The sequence below is a fragment of the Phalangium opilio genome, unplaced genomic scaffold (assembly GCF_054372755.1).
Source record: "Phalangium opilio isolate 3A_F unplaced genomic scaffold, DU_Popi_V2 ptg000390l_1, whole genome shotgun sequence".
NCBI lineage: Eukaryota > Metazoa > Arthropoda > Arachnida > Opiliones > Phalangiidae > Phalangium > Phalangium opilio.
Window position 1 is genome coordinate 8174567 of NW_028324234.1, and position 21509 is coordinate 8196075.

The 21509-nt window shown below is 35.4% G+C and overlaps 1 protein-coding gene across 1 annotated transcript; it reads left to right on the forward strand.

Annotated features, from left to right (window-relative positions):
• The first annotated feature begins 15609 nt into the window (after positions 1-15609).
• On the forward strand, positions 15610-16493 carry LOC149597064 (uncharacterized). Its single transcript, XM_089861330.1, has 2 exons — positions 15610-15655; positions 15798-16493. Coding segments are annotated over exons 1-2 (681 nt in total). The 5' UTR covers positions 15610-15653; the 3' UTR covers positions 16477-16493.
• The last annotated feature ends 5016 nt before the right edge of the window (positions 16494-21509 follow it).

Genomic DNA, 21509 nt, shown 5'->3' on the forward strand with positions numbered 1-21509 from the left:
TTAGCCATAGCCCACTCGATCCGCGCTCCCGGACGCTGCGCTGCTCGCGCTATAGAAGTCCCTTCAGAAGGCCAAAAAGTGCAACTTCAGGATTCTTGGCGGGAAATTCGAAGTCTACGAAGATTAACATCACGTTCTATGGGAGAAGGTCGGTTTTTTTGGCCAGATCCTCTGTCCTATTGATCAAAATGACCTGAAAATTTTATTAGACGTGAAGTTCGTCGTGTTTTATTATTCTAAAAAGGATTCAAGCTTCTAGAGAGGATAGTTTTTTTTTTAAAAATATTTTCAAAATCAAAATGATGGGTTCAGTGCTAACTTGCTAAGACTGATTATTTCTTCGGATCTACTGGCCCAAATGTCCTGAAATTTTAATGAGAGGTGTGTTACAATCTATTCTATTATATACAAAAGGATTCAAGCTTCTAGAGTGGATAATTATTTTAATAAAACTTAATTTCCAATGTCATAATTGTAAATTAAGTGCTTATGCACAATATCTTTGTTTCTAATGGCCCAAATGTCCAGAAAATTTAATTAGAGGTGTGTTACAATCGATTATATTATATTAAATAGGATTCAAGCTTTTAAAGTCGATAGATTTTTTAAATAAAATTAATTTCCTATGTCACAATTGTAAATTCAGTACTTACAGAAGTATATAATCATTCCGTTCTGGTACTTACAATTGTTTTCCACAATAAAAAACCAACCCCATTATATTTGTCCAAAACTTGCCTTTTAGGGAGTAATAGATTATAAAACCTAGACCTCTTGCACCAATTTTCTGAGATTTGTAAACGTGCAGAGGGGCAGATGTCACGAAAACCCTTGTGATGATGCCCAGCTGAGAATATCATTTTCCCAAGCCATGGGCCAATTTTAAAAGTTATCCTTACTTGTTGGGCGAGGTATTTAAAAAATCAATCAATTAAAATATAAAGTCTATCGTCAAAATAAGAAATGATAGGATCTTCAAGAAAAGTTGACAAATCCTAAAACAAAGCTTCAAAAGTTCCAGGGCCGTCGAGAGACTTTGCGGGCCCCTAGAAAAATTCACCAACTCATTGGGAGGCAAAATATCCTGGCTAGAGATCTAAATCGGTTATTTAACATGGTAATTTGCCAGGGTAATTATAATTTACGATTTTCTCCGGTAAATTACGAAAATGGTAATTACCAGTTTAATTTACCACGGAATTCTTTTGCATAGAAATCGTCTAAAAGCTAAATGTTTTATATCGTGTTAGACTTACAAATTTTGCTGTACCCGCACATGTGTTCTTATTTGAGAAATGCTGTGAAAAGTTCATGTATTTTTCATTATTTAGCTTAAAAACTATCAATATAATTTATTTTTGAACTTTGATAAATTAATTTGAACGGTAATTTACGCTGAGAATTACGGCGTAATTTACCATTTTCCAAAATTACCGTAATTTTCGAACCCTAATCCTGGTACACCGCAGTCGGTCTGCCAAATTAAGCACGCCGTGCATTCGTCAAAAGCATTTCAAACACTCTTTTCTCGGAGCAACTTAAGCACTTTAAAGCCCGGTATCTTAGTTTTGGTTCAAGTTAAAAGTGTGAAATTTCATTAACTAATAGAACTCACTGGGTTACTTGTATCGCCAAATTACAATTTTGTACCTTATATAGTTTGCGAAAGTCAAATTTTCACTATTTCACTCATGAAAAATCTAAAGTACTTCTGGAAGAGGTGGTCACCTAAAATTTGGGATTTATTCAGTTTGTAATTTATGGAGTAAGGGAATATTTAAAAATTCTTAAAGTTCTTTAAATTGTGTTTTAGTTCTCACTTTAAAAACTTAAAAGAAGTGAAATCCTAACAAAAAAAAACTAACGTGTAAAAATATGCAAAGCTTTGTTTTCGAACTGCTACATCATAAGTTCTAAAATCCCATGGACAGCTAAGTTTCATATAAATATTCTTGAACTTCATACACTTTCATATAAATTATATTCTCACTTGCAATATGTTTTAGCACAGCTAAAATGACATAATAATAATATTACTAGGGGTGTGCGAATACCACTTTTTGGGTATTGAACCGGTTATCGAATACCAAAAAAATTTCCTTATCAAATACCGAATCGAATAGTTTATTCCAAATTGAATACCGAATAGTTGGGCCTTGGTAATTTTTTCCTTCCCGATTAATCGCGAATAGTTAAGCCTAGTAACCGAGAATATTTAACCCTAATATTCGCGAATACTAGGCCAACTATTCGCGGTTAATCGGATAGTAACCCGAATATTCGCCAATAGTCAATACAAAGCAAGGAGAGGAACATTTAGAAACTCCTAAATTTCAAAATACCTCTCCTCGTTGGTGGTCTAGTATTTCTTAAAACTTTCCTATGCACTTGCTGGTAGTTTTTGATGGGAGACAAATAAAATTGGGATGAAATTTTTTTAAATAAGGTGGGTCTCTCTAGTGCCAAGGACCTAAATTTATGGTAGTCAAACTTTAACCGAATAGTCAGTTCGGTATTCGATATTCGAATCGAATAGTGAAAACGGGCTTATCGAATACCGAATCGAATTATTCGGTTCGGTATTCGAGCGAATTATTCGATTGAAACGGTTAACCGCACACCTCTAAATATTACCAATATTATAAACAATTAAAGATATGCATTATATAAACGAAGTGTACAAAATTTTCTTTAAAACTAGGCTGTAAATGGCATGTCTGAACATTTAACGGTGTAGCAGGTCCCAGGCGACGCTTGTCATACTTTTACAAGTTTTTTCCACGGATAATTAGTTTAGAAGTTCATTTTACATAAAATTGTGATATTCTTTATGCTTCTTTAATTTCAACCCACAAAATATGAAGTTACAACTAAGCAAACCATTTACGATCGACTGCGAGACGCTGTGTATACTAGTTGTTGTGTGACTACTTTGCCTAAACACATAACCATTAACTTTGAAGTCAGAGAGCTGTTGGTATATGACTATTTGGCTTGCCTGCCCGATCGTCCATAGCAAAGAAATAACTGTAAAAAGTTTTTCAGTGGCCTAGGGTGATTCTCGTGAGAACAAAACTTAAGCCGAAGCCTTCGTTTATATTTTACTTTCAGTAAAATGCTTAATGGGAAAAGGGGAGAATTAGGGACTGAGAGCATTTTAAGAGCAGGCTCAAGTTAAGAAACTACCACTTTTCGTTCAATTTATACCTTTTACTGTTGAAGATAAAAGCTTCATACTTAAATTTTCAAAGCCAATATCGAATAGAATTAACAAAGGTCGAGGCCCAGCCGGGCACCCTGAGAGGTACGGGCCCCGGGAAAATGCACCGAATTGCCCCCCTCTCTCGACGGCCCTGTAATCAAAACTAAGATCAAGCACCACGCTTCATTGAACAAGCAGAGGATCGCTGTGACGAAGCTTTTAGCTTATTGGGCCTCCTTGACAATTATAATTTAAAACTATCTCTCCACTAAATCTTTGTTTTGTACCAACTGCAACTGGTATTATGATACTTTTCTCCGACCTTTTTCAGTTAGTTTCTTAATCATGATTTTTCCATGTTTAATTCTTTGTTTTTGTAAAATTTGTGATATTTTCAATGCATTTGAACTAAAATTGCGTTTACATAATAAAGTTCTTTTGGTAGAAACACAAGGGCTCTTCTGAACTTTCCCAAAATAGGTGTGTTTTAGGCTTTAGGGCCTATAATTTTGTTTAATTATAAGATTTTTAGCCTAATGTTAAGCAACACGTTTAATCTGGGAACGGGAGTGAAAGTACTAAAATTTTTTTATGAAGCAATTTAGTTATGAATTTTTTAACCAGTTTTAGATAGAATAGATTGTAACACACCTCTCATTAAAATTTCAGGACATTTGGACCAGTAGATCCGAAGATATTATCAGTCTTAGCACTGAACCCATCATTTTGATTTTGAAAATATTTTTTTTAATTAAACTATCCACTCTAGAAGCTTGAATCCTTTTTAGAATAATAAAACACGTCGAATTTCACGTCTCATAAAAATTTCAGGTCATTTCGATCAATAGGACAAAGGATGTAGCCAAAACTCCGACCTCCTCCCATGGAACGTAATGTTAATTTTCGTAGACTTGGATTTTTTTTCAAAAGTCGCGCTTATACATGTAAACTGAATTCTTTCATCGGGCTTCTATAGCGCGAGACGCTTGCGTCGTGACGCGCGTGATCGAGTGGGCTATGGATTAGCAAAACTAAATTATCGTAGATCACATGTGTCGAAGGGGGAGTGGCTTGTGACATGGAGGCTAGATATGCCCTACCAGAACAAAGGAGTGGAAGCTCCAAGAATTCTGGCAGCCATGTTACAATATTCTAGCTATTTTCCTAATATTGAACCATAATTACCAAAGCCATTTTTGCAGCTTTTCGCCTGTATTAACTGAGATTTTATCCCTGACTTTAAATTAAGGGTCATTTTCAATCAACGTTTTACAAGCTCTTCGCTTTTGGCTTTCCTTTCGAACTTTTGACGCGTTTTCGAACACAAATGAAAATCGAAATCGAAAAGCCGCAACTCGGATCGTTTTCAAACAAGCATCAAACGAATAAAATTGACTGAAGAGGGCGTAACTCAATTACTTTCACTTTGAGCGGTTGAAACCTAAAGAAAATGAGAAACAAATATCTTATCTCTTTTAGATATCCGCTTCTCGAACTGAATTTAAAACTTGTCCGAAAACCATCTACAATTTGTGTTTCCACTTTTGACTGAACATTACATTAGACGCAAAGACTTATTTTCTTATCAAAAAAGTCTTGATTGAAAACGGGCCTTTAGAAATGAACATTTTAACTTCATGGCGTCGTAACACTGTCGAGTTTCGATTTCGCAAATGTACGTGCAAAACAAAGTGGACTCTAAAATGACTTTAATACCACTCCGTGATTGCATCTCGTATATGCCATCATTTCAAAAAGTAACTATTCCAACTTGGAGTCGAGGGGCCAGCCACTCAGAGTAATCAGTGAACAAGTCTGCACCCTCGCTTGTGCAAAAATTATGACGCCTATTCTTTTAAAGGCCTATTCTTGACAGCGCTAGAAATATAGCGCGTAATACGTAATAGGTGGAGCGGGAATCTGAGGGTGATTGGCTCCACGTTTGGCGTAGTTAACTCAAGTCTTCTTTCGTGATTAGTAATGAACGTTTTAACTAAATGGTGTCGAAGCACTATTAAGGCTCTGTTTTTACAGGTTAATGATGCGACAACAAAAATAGTATGCGCACATAATTGGACTCTTCGGTCGATTCCGGTGGTAAAACTCGTTTTGACTTCTCGTGGTGAGGACACGCTGTAGATTCGATCATTTTGTGTCTCTAAATCTAAGCATAAATTTGCTGTTGGACAAGGGGCTTCTATTTGCTTAAAATATGGAAGAAGACGTCTATAACGTAAGCGTATTCAGTTTCTCTGAAAAGGTAAGTTATCAATATCTGAAACGTTTTAGTTGTGAATATTGTATTGATAGTGTTCGTTGTGACGTTAACTTGACGCTGTAAGATTGTCGAAATAGTCGATTATTGCCTCGGGGTTTTTTGAGTTTGAAGAAATTGCGCATTGAGATTCCGCGTTCCAGACTATAGTTGTGAACTTTATGATAACATATTAAATTTAATCTTCTTATTTGAATGAAATTGAAAACTTTTTAAATAAACTCTAATTGCGTAATAAATTTAAATTTCTTAGCCGCTTTGGGATTTACCTAACTTTTCTGTCCACAGAATGATTTATTACGTATTTGAAAATAATAAACGTCTCCGGTAGAGTACGCAGGTAACCGTTACCCAAGAGCAAATTTAGGTGGAGGAAAATTCTCAGCTGTTAAATATTCCCTTGATTACGCGTCTAAGCAAAAACAAATTTCACCTTGTCTCTACACTTTAAGAAATTACCGTAAAATTAATCGAAGCGAAATGTTACCAAAAACGCTACTAGCTGGAATTAAATTTTCTGCTTTATCATATTTAAGTCTATGATTAAATGAAATTAGTTATTAATGAATAGTTTCCACTAAATTAACGGTTTGTTGCGTATAAAATTTACGGTTACGTCTTCTCCAAAATAAACAGTTATCACGCACTCATTATTCTGAGAGAGCGGAAGCTCTCTTAGAAAAGACTTCATACTGCCTTTAATGTATGAGGGTATATTTTATTGGATGTAACATTTTTCGTATTATGTTTACTGATTTGAAAATATTCCTCTGAACTAAAATTTGGACCTTTAGTATGTGGTTCAAAATTCAAAATTATCCACCCATTAGTTCATTTTATAAAAAATGAAGTTGATAAAGGTGGTTTTTCATTTGCATAAAATTAGTCAGTGTTTTTGGTGAAAACGTTCAAATTTCCCCATAGAAATAGTGTTTTTCTCCATTTTACCCATTTTGTCGCCACCGTTTTGAAATGAAGTATTTGTTTATTACGTTTGGGAACGGTTTTATATCAAAATGAAAAGCTTTTTCTAGGAACAAATTTAAGGTTTTTGCGAAAAATTAAGTCTAAGTGCTACATTTCATATTTTTAAATTATGCTTGACTTTCGTTATTGCACCCTATATGTCATACTGTTGGACTTACAGCGTTTTGCCGTGGATGAAACCGAGGAGAAAGCCACTCTTGCACTTACGATGTTTTACCGCGGACTTTTATATGATTTTACTCTCGTTGCAAAAACTGAATGATATTAATAAAAACTGTCATTCTAGGCAAAGACCGGAAAGTGTAAAAGATAAGTGTATAAAATTGCCTTTAATTACAGATATTAAAATTTTCAACTTTTGAAGACATGATTATATTATTTTAAAAAATTCTTATATTAGTTTTTTTCACCAAAATTGTTTCAGTAAAATATTTTAACATGAACCATGCGCATCATTTTACAAATAGGTCTAGTACTCGTTTGCAGTATAGCCCTCAAAGATCACGATCAAATACAGAAAGTTTCGACACTAATAATTACATCACAGTCTAACTTAATTACTACTCGTCCGTAATCTAGCATCAATACCAGTCGTAGGTAATCTAGCGTCATTACTGGTCGTCGGTAATCTGGCTTCATTACTAGTCGTCGGTAATCTGGCTTCATTACTAGTCGTCGGTAATCTGGCTTCATTACTAGCCGTCGGTAATCTGGCTTCATTACTAGCCGTCGGTAATCTGGCTTGTTTACCGGTCGACGGTTATCTGGCTTAAGTACCAGTCGTCGGTAATCTGGCTTAAGTACCGGTCGTCGGTAATCCGGCTTAATTACCGGTCGTCGGTAATGTGGCTTAATTACCGGTCTTCGGTAATGTGACTTACTTACCGGTCGTCGGTAATCTGGGTTAATTACCAGTCGTCGGTAGTCTAGCCTAATTATCAGTCTTCGGTAATATACACTGTAAAAAAAGGGGGGTTCTTCGAGGGTTTTCAATAGAACTCTTACGTTCTAGTTGGAACGCTACAGGTTCCCAGACGTGGATGAAGGTTCACAGAAGAACAGGAAGGTTCTTAGCAGATCGTATCTATTTAAAAGGGTTCTTGTAATAACGTGTGGGGTTTTAATAGATCCTTGAAGGTGTTCTATCAATGGGTGCTTAGAAAAACGGCACGGTGTTAATTGACCCTTATTGAAATGTTTTTAAACGGAAATATAAGCCACGTTTACACGAGCTTGCACAAGCGTTGCCAACGCATTGGAAACGATTACACAACCTTTTTTAACCGAATCAATTCCAAATCGCATTGTTGTTTAACATAAAACTTTTTGAATGGTGGGGATAAACACCTTTGGGCTTTACTTAACACTTTTTTTTCCTCATTTGGTGTGTTTTTAGTTAAAGGCTTTTTGATATGAGCTTAGAGCGTGAAGGGTGAAGAGATAAATCATCTACTAATTCTACCTGCATAGTGGAACATCCTAAAAATATCTCAAAGATTTTAAAAATCAAAATTAATTTATAATTCTTTGGACTACCTTATACTAAATATTTGAAGGAATTTATACTTATTTTGATTTTTCAATCATTGGCAAATAATTCTAGGAGAGTTCAAAATGCTGGAATTAGAGGAATTCATAAAATTACTTGAATTTTTCCTTAACACAGGTTTTTACCTCTCCGAGTGACGATGACGGGGGTGAGTGTGTGTGTGTGTCTGTCTATCACCGCGTTCGCAGTTGGCAAATAAGAGCAACCGTGTTCGCAATTTCCGGACCGCGTTCGCAGTTAACAGAAATTAGGAAAATTCTACTTCATTACGCTATCTTCACACTTGTCTTTCGTATGGTATATACCACATACACGCAAATCTGTACTTATTGGCTTCTGACAACACCATTGGGCTTCTCTGTATACCACATACACGCCAATCTGGAACATTAGCTTCTACTACATTATCATCGTTGGGGTTAAGATGTACGCGCGATCGGCTACGGTAACGAGAAACGTTTAGCTTCCCAATGGCATGGCTTCCACCAAATGCTAACGCAATTGCTCTTATTTTTATCATTTGTGAATGAATCGCTTTATATACCCTAAATTTCCAAAAATTGTGAAAACGCTATACGCTAGAAGTCAAACGTCAACAATAGCTATGTTTAAATTCATTTTAAGAATAGTGTTTCTTAAAACGGCTTAACTAGAATTAAGGTAAAATACTGACGATTAAAAAAATTAATATCAGTTATATTTATTTAATTATTTAAGATAATCTTCTTTTCTTTGGAACGGCACAAGTGAAAGTTTATATAGAACGAGTAATGAAGATTGTATATGAATAGAAACACAAGGTTAATATAAAGCGAGTAGGATAAATTGATCTCTTACAAAATCATAACATTTTCTTATTGCTGAATATTAAATGAAAATATGTTAAATATGTTTCGGCATTACGATTCCTTTAGTAGTTTTGTAGCTATAAAACTCTGTTTCATTTCAATATTCCAAGAAATTATTTTATATTAATATTTCAAATTTGGTGTTTACTCTTTAATTAAGCTTTACTACATTTATATATAATGTAAACTTATACTTCATGGTGAAGTGTTTTTAAAGAGTCACCAAGAGAGAAAAATTTAATATCATTGTCATGATTGCAACCTAACACTGTTAAAATAAGAACCTCTATGAGGTGGTCATATGCTATAGGGAGTGGGCGTTAGTCAGGGAGGGAAAGAACATCCGACGTCATTTTATACCTCTACTTAGGGGAGCGTTTGTAGGCGCGATGCTGAAATTCCCCCGTTAGGGGGATGGAATCGAGGTAAGAGATATAGGCCTATGACGTGGTAAGAATGGGTTTGCCCTCTCCCTATAATGTATTTCCAACGGATTTGAAGCAAACGAGGGTTCTGAGTCAAAATAAATCAGGTTCAGATTTGAACTAAACCGGAGTCAGAGTCGAGCTACACGGGTTCTGGGTTGACTGCAACACGGTTCTTAGGCTAACTCGACAGGGTTAAGAGTCAAACTCGACAGGGTTCAGAGGCAAACTCGATAGGGTTCAGAAGCAAACTCGATAGGGTTCAGAGGCAAACTCGATAGGGTTCAGAGTCGAACTACACAGCGTTCTGATTATAACTAAACAGGGTTCAGAGGCAAACTCGACAGGGTTCAGAGTCGAACTACACAGCGCGCGGATTATAACTAAACAGGGTTCTGGGTCGAACTAAACCGGGTTCTGGGTTTAACGCAATACAATTCTTAGCCGTACGAAGCGAGGTTCAGAGTCGAACTCAACACGGTTCTCAGTCAAACTACACATGGTTCCGATTACAACTGAACAAGGTTCTGATGCACACGCCACATGATTCAGGGAGGAACCTAATACGGTTCCAAAAGAAACTAACTTGGTTCAAAGAAAAACCCCAGCTCGGATCGTAGATGAACTCCTTAGGGCTTTATAGAGAACTCATATCAAGAGTTCTTTGTAGATCAAAAAAGGGTTTAAAATAGGGGACAAGCGTTAAGAACCCTTTTCTCGGCAAAGTAGAACCTTTTTTTCTTAGAGTGTATCTTAATTACCAGTCTTCGGTAATCTGGCTTTATTACCAGTCTTCGGTAATCTGGCTTTATTACCAGTCGTCGGTAATCTGGCTTTATTACCAGTCGTCGGTAATCTGGCTTTATTACCGGTCGTCGGTAATCTGGCTTTATTACCGGTCGTCGGTAATCTGGCGTATTTACCGGCCGTTGGTTATCTGGCTTATTTACCGGTCGTTGGTAATCTTGCTTAATTGCCCGTCGTCGATAATCTAGTTCATTTACCAGTCGTCGGTAATCTTGTTAAATCACCTTTATTGTAACTGTCTCTATAGTCTAAGAGAGCTGAAATTGAAATATAAAAGACTCTTAAGGAAGGAATTAGTATTAACAAATAATTTTTGTGGTAACTAATCGATTTTGCTGATAATTTCGAAACTGATGCCTTCCTCAATACATATGGATAGTAACAATTCAAGGTTATTAATCTAGATTACCGATTACAAATTACAGGTATTTAAGCTTGATTACCGACTACAGGTAATTAAGCTTGATTGCCGATTACAGGTAATTAAGCTAGATTACCGATTAGTATATGACTACTGTTGGTGCACATATCTATGACATGCGTTGGTGCAAAAGTCTTAGACACATGTTGGTGCTCAGATCTATGGAATATTTTTGTGCACAGGCCTAATTAATATTTTTGTGGTATAACTACCGCTTGCTCTATGATTTGCTTGTGAAAATGAAGGGAAAGCAATTTGAGTTTGATGGGACGTTGACTGTCAAGTCAAGCAGTCAGGATTGAAGTTGTGTAATAGATGTAATTAAATTTTCACTTTTGAACACATGATATGAAACATCAATGATTTTAAAAAATTCTTATCTTAGTCTTTTTCACAAAAATTTCGTTTGCGAAAAATATTTTTGAACATTATTTACGCTAGTATTTTGCTCTCAATATTAGCTTTGGAAAAAATATCTTCAAGAATTTTTTAAAGGGATACTAGCTTGATACTACGTTTTAATTTCGACTGACATGGTCTTTAAGAAGGTTCAAATACTCTCATATCTGAAAAAGTTGAGATTTATGAGGTTATTTTTTATTTTTAAATGGGAAAAATTGCGAAGCGGAAAGTAACATAGGCAGTTTGAATTTGATGTAGATATTAGTGTCGAAAAAATCTGTAAATGTGTCGTATTCTTTTGAGAGCTATACATTACATTAACTTTTGAAACTAGGAAAACTTACAAATTAACGAACACTTTTTGTTTTGGTACGGTTTTTACTTTATCAGCTACTAACCTTTTTCTGTCCATTTTTTCGCCTTATAGGGCTCAACCGAATTGCAAATATTTGAGAGAAAAAAATCAAAAACGTGCATTATTTTTAAAATGATATATATGGGTCATGATAATGTATTTTCTTGAAATAATTGATGTTTCATAATTATGTCTTCTAACTGAAAAATTTTAATATCTGGGACTTCGGTGAGTCCATTTTCTTCTCTTATCGTTTACTTTTTCTCGTCTTTGTCTAAAAAGACATTTTTTATTAATTTATAAAGGCTGTGTTGGTTTTATTTGTTATAGTTGTCGTTGACCCTTCAATCGCTACGAGTGTGAAAGACATTTAAGATTATGATCTGACAGTGTGCATGTTTGTGGTTTGTGTTTGGAGAGAGGTTGGGTAGACGAAAAGTCTGAAAAGACCCTTTTACCTAGGCGTGGTAAGAACTTTAAGTACCCCAAATGTTGGGTAATATCGAATATTACCTTAGCGAAAGAGAAAACACGAATTATGTACTACATTAGCTCATACGAAACTAGCACGCTCTCTTCACTCTCAACCACACGTAGCTAATGCAAAAATTGTATTTGCGTGACTTGTTTTCATAACGGTTTCTATTTACTCTCACTTGTAAATAAATTTTAACCTTATCTCTTTGGGAAAATTAAATCTTTCTCACTAAAAAGTCTGATTAATTTTATGGATTCTAAAACCACCCTTAGCAAACTTAATTTTCGATTAACTTAATTTTCGATTAAATTTGTTCAAGGTTCATAGTTTGGTACTACCCCTTGGTTTTGCTCTTGGTGTTGTAAAAGACGCTTTCCTAATTGAGCTTATATTTTAAGGTACATACACGTGAATGATGGTAATGAAGATACCGTGGAGGTTTGTCACTATAAATATAACATTTTAGCCCTTAGTTTGAAATAAGTGCCCCACCCTCGGTTTCATTGAGTGCTCTTCAAGTTGCCAAGCAGATCTATTCCACACAAGAGAGGAAAATTTGAAAATTGGCACAACTCCCGCTGCGTAGGCTGTCTTTAACTTCTGGCAAATCTCGCTAGGAGAAAATGTAACCAGAGCGCGCTATTGATGTCAAAATTGCAACAAGTAACGCCTTGACTAAAAACCTTAGGGCTCAAATATTGATCTTACGCGTGAATTGAAAAATTATATTCTCAGTAGGTAGAAAGTGTACGTTCTAACTCAGTGGTATTCAATGGTATCGATGGTATCAATGGTATCGATCGACGCCATTTTTTTTTCTGGACGCCATTTTTTTTTTCTGAGCGCCATCTTGTTTTTTCTCGGCGCCATCTTGATCGACGCCATTTTTTTCTGGGCGCCATCTTGTTTTTTCTCTGACGTCATCGCTCCTTCTCGGCGCCATCTTGTTTTTCTCTGGGCGCCATTTTTTTTTCTCGGCGCCATTTTATCTCTGACGTCATCGTTTCTTCTCGGCGCCATTTTGTTTTTATTTGGGCTGGAATTTTGAAAATGTTAAGTCTTATCTGACTTCAATCAAGACCAAAGTTCGTTGCGATATTCAAAACCCCGGGCTTCAATCATTTGCTGATAAGGCAAGCAATCAAAGATTAGGTAGATAAACCACAGTTATAATATTATAGAAACTGAACGTCTTATATACTAAGATATTTTGGGAATGGTGACAGACGGCATACATTCTGATTCAAACCTTAATCCTAATTAATGTATACCATTTATAATAATTGTATTGACTTAACAGGGTGCAACGCACGCTAACTTAAATAGTTGTCGAAGAAAATAATAAATATTATTATTATTATTATTATTATTTTAGAAAAACTGGAAATTCAAAACACTTTCTTCAAAACTTTGACACGAAATTTGAAATTGTTAAGCCTTTGCGTGGGTAATTTTAATCTCGGGTATAAAACCAAACCGAACCTAACCTATTCTAAGCCTATCGCACTGCGAATACTCTATTTAAATCTCTACACTTGATCCCTAAGTCGATATTTTCAAATCTCGCGCCAAAGCGGAAATGTGATCGGAATTCCGGCTGTCTGTCCAAAATGTTTGTTTAAGAGATTCTAGTCGAACTTGGGATGAAGCCAATTAACTAATATATTTAGCTAAATTAAATAATTGTCGAAGAAAATAATTAATATTAATTGCATTTATTTAAATATTTAAGAAAAACTGGAAATTCAAAACACTTCAAAACTTTGACACGAAATTTGAAATTGTTAAGCCTTTGCGTGGGTAATCTAAATCTCGGGTATAAAACCAAACCAAACCTAACCTATTCTATCGTGCTTGAAAGTTTTGTTAAATGAATGAAAAGTCGTAGAAAGTGTTGTTAAATTAATAAAAAGTCGTTGAAATGGCTGAGAAAAAAAAAAGATGGTTGAATGCGCTTATAAATGACTAAAAAGTGGTTGAAAGTGCCGTTAAATGACTAAAACATTAATGGAAACGTCTTTAATTGACTAAAACATTAATTAAAATGTCATTAAATGACTAAACATGATAGAAAATGTCGTTAAATTGCTGAAAAGCGGTTGGAGGTGTTGTGAAATGGGTAAAATTTGGTTGAAAGTGTTGTTCAATGACTAAATCGTGCGTGAAAGTGCTGTTAAATGAACAAAAAGTCGTTGAAAGGGTTGAGAAAAAGATGGTTGAACTTGTTGATAAATGACTAAAATGTGGTTGAAAGTGTCGTTAAATGACTAATACATGATAGAAAATGTCGTTAAATTACTGAAAAGCGGTTGGAGGTGTTGTTAAATGGGTAGAATTTGGTTGAAAGTGTTGTTAAATGGGTAGAATTTGGTTGAAAGTGTTGTTAAATGACTAAATCGTACGTGAAAGTGCTGTTAAATGAATAAAAAGTTGTTGAAAGGGTTGAGAAAAAGATGGTTGAACTTGTTGATAAATGACTAAAATGTGGTTGAAAGTGTTGATAAATGACTAAAATGTGGTTGAAAGTGTCGTTAAATGACTGAAATGTGGTTGAAAGTGTCGTTAAATGACTAAAATGTGGTTGAAAGTGTCGTTAAATGACTGAAATGTGGTTGAAAGTGTCGTTAAATGACTAAAATGTGGTTGAAAGTGTCGTTAAATGACTAATACATGATAGAAAATGTCGTTAAATTACTGAAAAGTGGTTGGAGGTGTTGTTAAATGGGTAAAATTTGGTTGAAAGTGTTGTTAAATGACTAAATCGTGCGTGAAAGTGTTGTTAAATGAATAAAAAGTCGTTGAAAGGGTTGAGAAAAAGATGGTTGAACTTGTTGATAAATGACTAAAATGTGGTTGAAAGTGTCGTTAAATTACTAACACATTAATGGAAACTTCGTTAAATGACTATTTATTTAAGTGGGTGTTGCTTGTCTCCGAAACAAAACATACGAATAATAAGAACACTTGGTAAGAACTGTTTGTAAATATAAGTTATAAGCTGAATATTAAGCCTCGGATCTCTGTTTACAGTATATGGTAGTAGATATGCAATATTTCACCTATAAAATAAATTCAACTCTCCATTTAAAACCATTCCGGAGGAGAATTAAAATGTTTAGACGGGTTTACATGTGGTGGTGGTTTGAAATATCTAGATATGTGAATGGACACGTTGCCGGCGATAAAAAAGAACCGATAAGAAATATGGAATCTTCTATCGATAAGATATGTTTCCACGTGGTAGGAAAATTTCCAGATAGTAAACTAGAACCGAAACTAGAACTATTTATCGATAAGATATCTTTCCACGTGGCGACGGAAACCAGAACCGAAACTAGAACTGTTTATCGATATCGTTCCACGTGGTGGGGGTAAACCAGAACCGATAACTGAAACAAGAACTGTTTATCGATATATTTCCACATGGCATGGGTAAACCAGAACCGATATCGTGCTATTTCCAAACTTATCGATGTCTTGGAGATCTTATTGGGCTTATCAAAGGTTTCTCAAGTATAAAAACTCCTGCACGTGGCGATAAGATATGTTTCTACGTGGTAGGAAAATTTCCAGATAGTATAGTAAACCAGAACCGAAACTAGAACTATTTATCGATAAGATATATTTCCACGTGGTGGGGGTAAACCAGAACCGATAACGGAAACAAGAACTGTTTATCGATATCTTTCCACGTGGTGGGGAAAAACCAGAACCGATATCGTGCTATTTCCAAGCTTATCGATGTCTTCATCGAGTGTTATCAGACTTATCAAAGGTCTTTGAGTTTATCGGGCATAAAAACTCAGGCACACGATGATAAGATCATTCTACGGCTAACCTAACTCTCTCCAGCGACTAAAGTACCAGCAGGACTCTCTCTCTCACCGCAGGAAACTCTACGCTAATGTAAGTACACTCTCCGGAGTCTAAAATCCTATCCTTAATTAAATATATATATGGAACATGTCTTAGACATTTAGAATATTTCTAGAGATAGGTTTAAATTATGTGTGTGTGGATTTTAATTAATTTGTTTTTCTCTAATTAGGGACACCACCAATATCTTCGAAATATCATCCACGAAGTCCGTCTCGGTTACTCCTGACTGTAAAGTTAGACTAGGCTTAACGGACGGTTCAACCGGCATCACGTTGACGGAAGCTGAATATTATCAACTCTACGGAATGCGGGAACAAGTAACCAACTATTTCCTGAATGATGGTGCTACACCGTCGTCTTCGTTCTTTGATGGGTCGAACCTGAAACGTATCGAACTGAATATGTACCAGGATTGGAAAGTACTCAACATTCGTGAGATGAGGGCGGGAAGTGGTGTAAACTACGGAACACTCTACCCGACCAGGATTGGGTTTGCAATTGGAGCCGTCCTTTGGGGGAAACTTTTGGAGAAGCACGATCAAGTGGTAACATTTCTAAACGCCGCTAAGCGCGTGTCCTCGGAGGTCGACGAGATTGTTAAACAACAACTGACCAAGTACATAAAGGATGCCTGCAACGGTTGTATCATATCCCACGGATCTCAGCTACAACACGAGTGCATGACTATGGACTGGATTGAACGCGTGAATTTACATTACGAAAATGCTGTTAATAATTTAGATATCAATGTAATTATCCAATTGTTTAATAATTCAACATTTTTAAGTATGGAATTTTGTAAAAGAATTGCTTCAAATGTAATATGTTATTCAAAACTTGCTTTATGAATAAAACTTGAAAAATATTGAAGTCTTATCATTTATAATGAATAATTAAATAGGTTAGTTTAAATTAGGCCTAAGTTTTTTGTGAATTAGAAGGTTCGCATCCTCGAAATGACTAAAAATATAATTTCGCACATTTTATTAATGTTTTACGGGGTCCATCTCCACATGCTATAATTATATCGCGGACTTTCTATAACTACGTCTGACCTCGATTGTCTAAACGTGAAAGATTTATATCAATATAATATGGTTGAAAATGTATTTAAGACGAGTTGTATCTTTAAAACCATTCCGGAGGAGAATTAAAATGCTAAGACTGGTTTACACGTGGTGGTGGTTTGAAATATCTAGATACGTGAATAGACACGTTGCCGGCGATAAACAAGAACCGATAAGAAATATGGAATCTTCTATCGATAAGATATGTTTCCACGTGGTAGGAAAATTTCCAGATAGTAAACCAGAACCTAAACTAGAACTATTTATCAATATATTTCCACATGGCGGGGGTAAACCAGAACCGATATCACTCACGCTATTTCCAAACTTATCGGGCTTATCGATGTCTTCATCGAAACTAGAAATCTTATCGGGTTTATCGATGTTTTCATTGAGACTAGAAATCTTATCGGGCTTATCAAAGGTCTCCGGTTTATCATGTATAAAAACTCCTGCACGTGGCGATAAGATCATTTTACGGCTAACCCAGCTCTCTCCAGCAACTAAAGTACCACAGCAGCGGAATTCAGCAACTATAGTCCCGCAGGAAACTCTACGTTATAATGTAAGTACACTCTCTGGAATCTAAATTTCTTAGTTTGTAATTATATACATATAGTGCATGACCATAGTAATTTAAATTACTTAAATTAATATATATTAAATAATGTACAACTAAAATTGTTCTTAAATCATCTTTAATGTAAGTATGATTTTTTTATGTTAAACCTGATATTTACGTATAACCTCTATTTCTTTCGATATTATATTTTGTTCTCTGAGTATACTATATACTAGATCTTTCTCTCTCAATATTTTATTTTGTTCTCTGGGTATTTTATATACGATATGTTTCTCTCGATTTCAACAGGGATACACTCAAGGAAGAGTTGGAGAAATTGGGATTCGGCACTGTACCCGTTAGTGGAGAATTGGAGTGCCCCTATTGCGAGGGCGAGTTAAAGGAGTCCCCCGATTGCGGAAAACTTAACCACTATTGCATTTCACCGGAATGTGAAAGATTTCGGAGGGTCGTCCTTGTCCAGAGGAAAACCATCCTGAGGATTCCAACCACCGCCGAGTCTCGGCACTTATTGGACGCCCGGAACCATTGCGCTGAATGCGGGCAGTATAAGCGCGTCATTAAAAGTATTTGTCCATGTCGGGAGTGGGTAAAGGAAAACGAATGATGTATTTCAATTGTTTTGATTAAAAAAGAACATTTTGCACCGTCCTTAATGTGTATGCATACATTTTTTTTTAAACTATTTTAAATCTGATGTTTTCATTGTTATTTACAAACATTCCATATCTACAGCTGAACACAGCACAGCCGCATTTATCACGATGTCAGAGATTAGGCGTATTTAAAAAACATTTACTCTTGACTTCTATTTCATAGCCCAATAACCTAAATTTCTATAAGATGTTATGGTGCAAACCCTAAGGCTTGACAATGAATTCCTAGAAGAGACGCCTTACTCTTAACCGAGATACATTAAAAACCTGTAAATTTCTGATTTTACAATGTTTTTGTTTGGTGCGATGTAGACTATAAATAAATTCATCAACCCACTTTAAAGGTTTAGGAAAAACGAATGATCAAGGTGGCAGGTGCAGGGTGTAAAACGGGTGATTTGAATGCTCAAGCTAAATAACACAAAATCGTTGAAACACCATACGTTTAACATTAATTTCCAGTTTTATATTATCGCAGTTTGGTTTCCAAATAATTTATGGGGATTTGTGTAAGAGACCACGTTGTCAATTGACTGAAATGCGATTGATTTAGTTCTTAAGGAACTTAAAAGCGATTGAAACTGACATGAAATGGCTACAGCTCAATTAAGAGTATCAGCAAAACTCTTAAAAACTACGTTCAAGCTTCTTTAAATGTATTTATGTTTAATGACTAGTGGTACGGTAAAAAAGTGTTGCTATCCTACTTAAATGTTGTTAAAACGATGTCAAATAAACAAATTTCAATAAAACGTGGAATGACTAACAATGCAGATGAAATTTTCGCTATTCATTTTACTTAAAATTTACCAATGTTTCACATATTCTTCTAAAAAAATGGAATATCAAACCATTAATGACTGATATGCCATAACCCTGGCACGCTTGGGAGATACAGAACCTTATTCACAGTGTATTTGGAATAGAATAGGTTAGGTTTGGTTTTCAATGGGGTTAATTTTCCGAAAACCCAAGAAATGCCACTGCTCATTTATAAAAAGGTCAAGTCTCTAAACCTCGAGGCTAGGGGGGGGGCGCCTAATAAAACACGCACCGGCGAATAACAAAAACACGCGCGCGGCGGCCCTCCCAGCCTTGAGGTTTAGAGACTTGACCTTTTTATAAATGAGCAGTGGCATTTCTTGGGTTTTCGGAAAATTAACCCCATTGAAAACCAAACCTAACCTATTCTATTCCAAATACACTGTGAATAAGGTTCTGTATCTCCCAAGCGTGCCAGGGTTATGGCATATCAGTCATTAATGGTTTGATATTCCATTTTTTTAGAAGAATATGTGAAACATTGGTAAATTTTAAGTAAAATGAATAGCGAAAATTTCATCTGCATTGTTAGTCATTCCACGTTTTATTGAAATTTGTTTATTTGACATCGTTTTAACAACATTTAAGTAGGATAGCAACACTTTTTTACCGTACCACTAGTCATTAAACATAAATACATTTAAAGAAGCTTGAACGTAGTTTTTAAGAGTTTTGCTGATACTCTTAATTGAGCTGTAGCCATTTCATGTCAGTTTCAATCGCTTTTAAGTTCCTTAAGAACTAAATCAATCGCATTTCAGTCAATTGACAACGTGGTCTCTTACACAAATCCCCATAAATTATTTGGAAACCAAACTGCGATAATATAAAACTGGAAATTAATGTTAAACGTATGGTGTTTCAACGATTTTGTGTTATTTAGCTTGAGCATTCAAATCACCCGTTTTACACCCTGCACCTGCCACCTTGATCATTCGTTTTTCCTAAACCTTTAAAGTGGGTTGATGAATTTATTTATAGTCTACATCGCACCAAACAAAAACATTGTAAAATCAGAAATTTACAGGTTTTTAATGTATCTCGGTTAAGAGTAAGGCGTCTCTTCTAGGAATTCATTGTCAAGCCTTAGGGTTTGCACCATAACATCTTATAGAAATTTAGGTTATTGGGCTATGAAATAGAAGTCAAGAGTAAATGTTTTTTAAATACGCCTAATCTCTGACATCGTGATAAATGCGGCTGTGCTGTGTTCAGCTGTAGATATGGAATGTTTGTAAATAACAATGAAAACATCAGATTTAAAATAGTTTAAAAAAAAATGTATGCATACACATTAAGGACGGTGCAAAATGTTCTTTTTTAATCAAAACAATTGAAATACATCATTCGTTTTCCTTTACCCACTCCCGACATGGACAAATACTTTTAATGACGCGCTTATACTGCCCGCATTCAGCGCAATGGTTCCGGGCGTCCAATAAGTGTCGAGACTCGGCGGTGGTTGGAATCCTCAGGATGGTTTTCCTCTGGACAAGGACGACCCTCCGAAATCTTTCACATTCCGGTGAAATGCAATAGTGGTTAAGTTTTCCGCAATCGGGGGACTCCTTTAACTCGCCCTCGCAATAGGGGCACTCCAATTCTCCACTAACGGGTACAGTGCCGAATCCCAATTTCTCCAACTCTTCCTTGAGTGTATCCCTGTTGAAATCGAGAGAAACATATCGTATATTATAAAAAAACGTCTTGGTTTGGACCAAGGCCGAAAAAACAAACGATATGTGTGAGGTTTATCAATTGACTGAAGTTTCAGATATTATAAAAAAACGTCTTGGTTTGGACCAAGGCCGAAAAAACAAACGATATGTGTGAGGTTTATCAATTGACTGAAGTTTCAGATATTGAAATTTTTTTCTAGTTATTTCTATCCACTCAATCCTTAATCAATATTTAATTCAATCAACTGATTTTACTGTTAATCGATCTAGTCCCTCTAAATTAATTGAAAAAATTACATATCTACGCTTTTTCAAGAACAATTACATTTTCCGAAAACATTTTATCATGAAATTAATTATTTTGAAGGGAGTATGTGTTGAGGGATTAGTATTGAATATTTGAAATGTTCTACTGGATGTCTAAAAAGAGCAAGCGAACTTTGGTATAACTCGAATGGAAAATGTAAATATTTAATAGATGCCAAACCAGGGTGTTGCGCGAAATTATACATTTAATTTCGTATATAGAAATTCTTCATTTCTATTGCCGCCTCTATGAAGGTAAAGTTGCACTGGAACTTCCATTTCCGTACTTTAGAATTTCTTGGTCATAACTCAATCCTCATTTGAAACGTCACCACCCCTTTCTACATTGTTGGCGCTACTTTTACACCGGTTACGTATTACGCGTAATCATTTTAGCAAGGGTTGAGAAAAAGATGGTTGAACTTGTTGATAAATGACTAAAATGTGGTTGAAAGTGTCGTTAAATGACTAATACATGATAGAAAATGTCGTTAAATTACTGAAAAGCGGTTGGAGGTGTTGTTAAATGGGTAGAATTTGGTTGAAAGTGTTGTTAAATGGGTAGAATTTGGTTGAAAGTGTTGTTAAATGACTAAATCGTACGTGAAAGTGCTGTTAAATGAATAAAAAGTTGTTGAAAGGGTTGAGAAAAAGATGGTTGAACTTGTTGATAAATGACTAAAATGTGGTTGAAAGTGTTGATAAATGACTAAAATGTGGTTGAAAGTGTCGTTAAATGACTGAAATGTGGTTGAAAGTGTCGTTAAA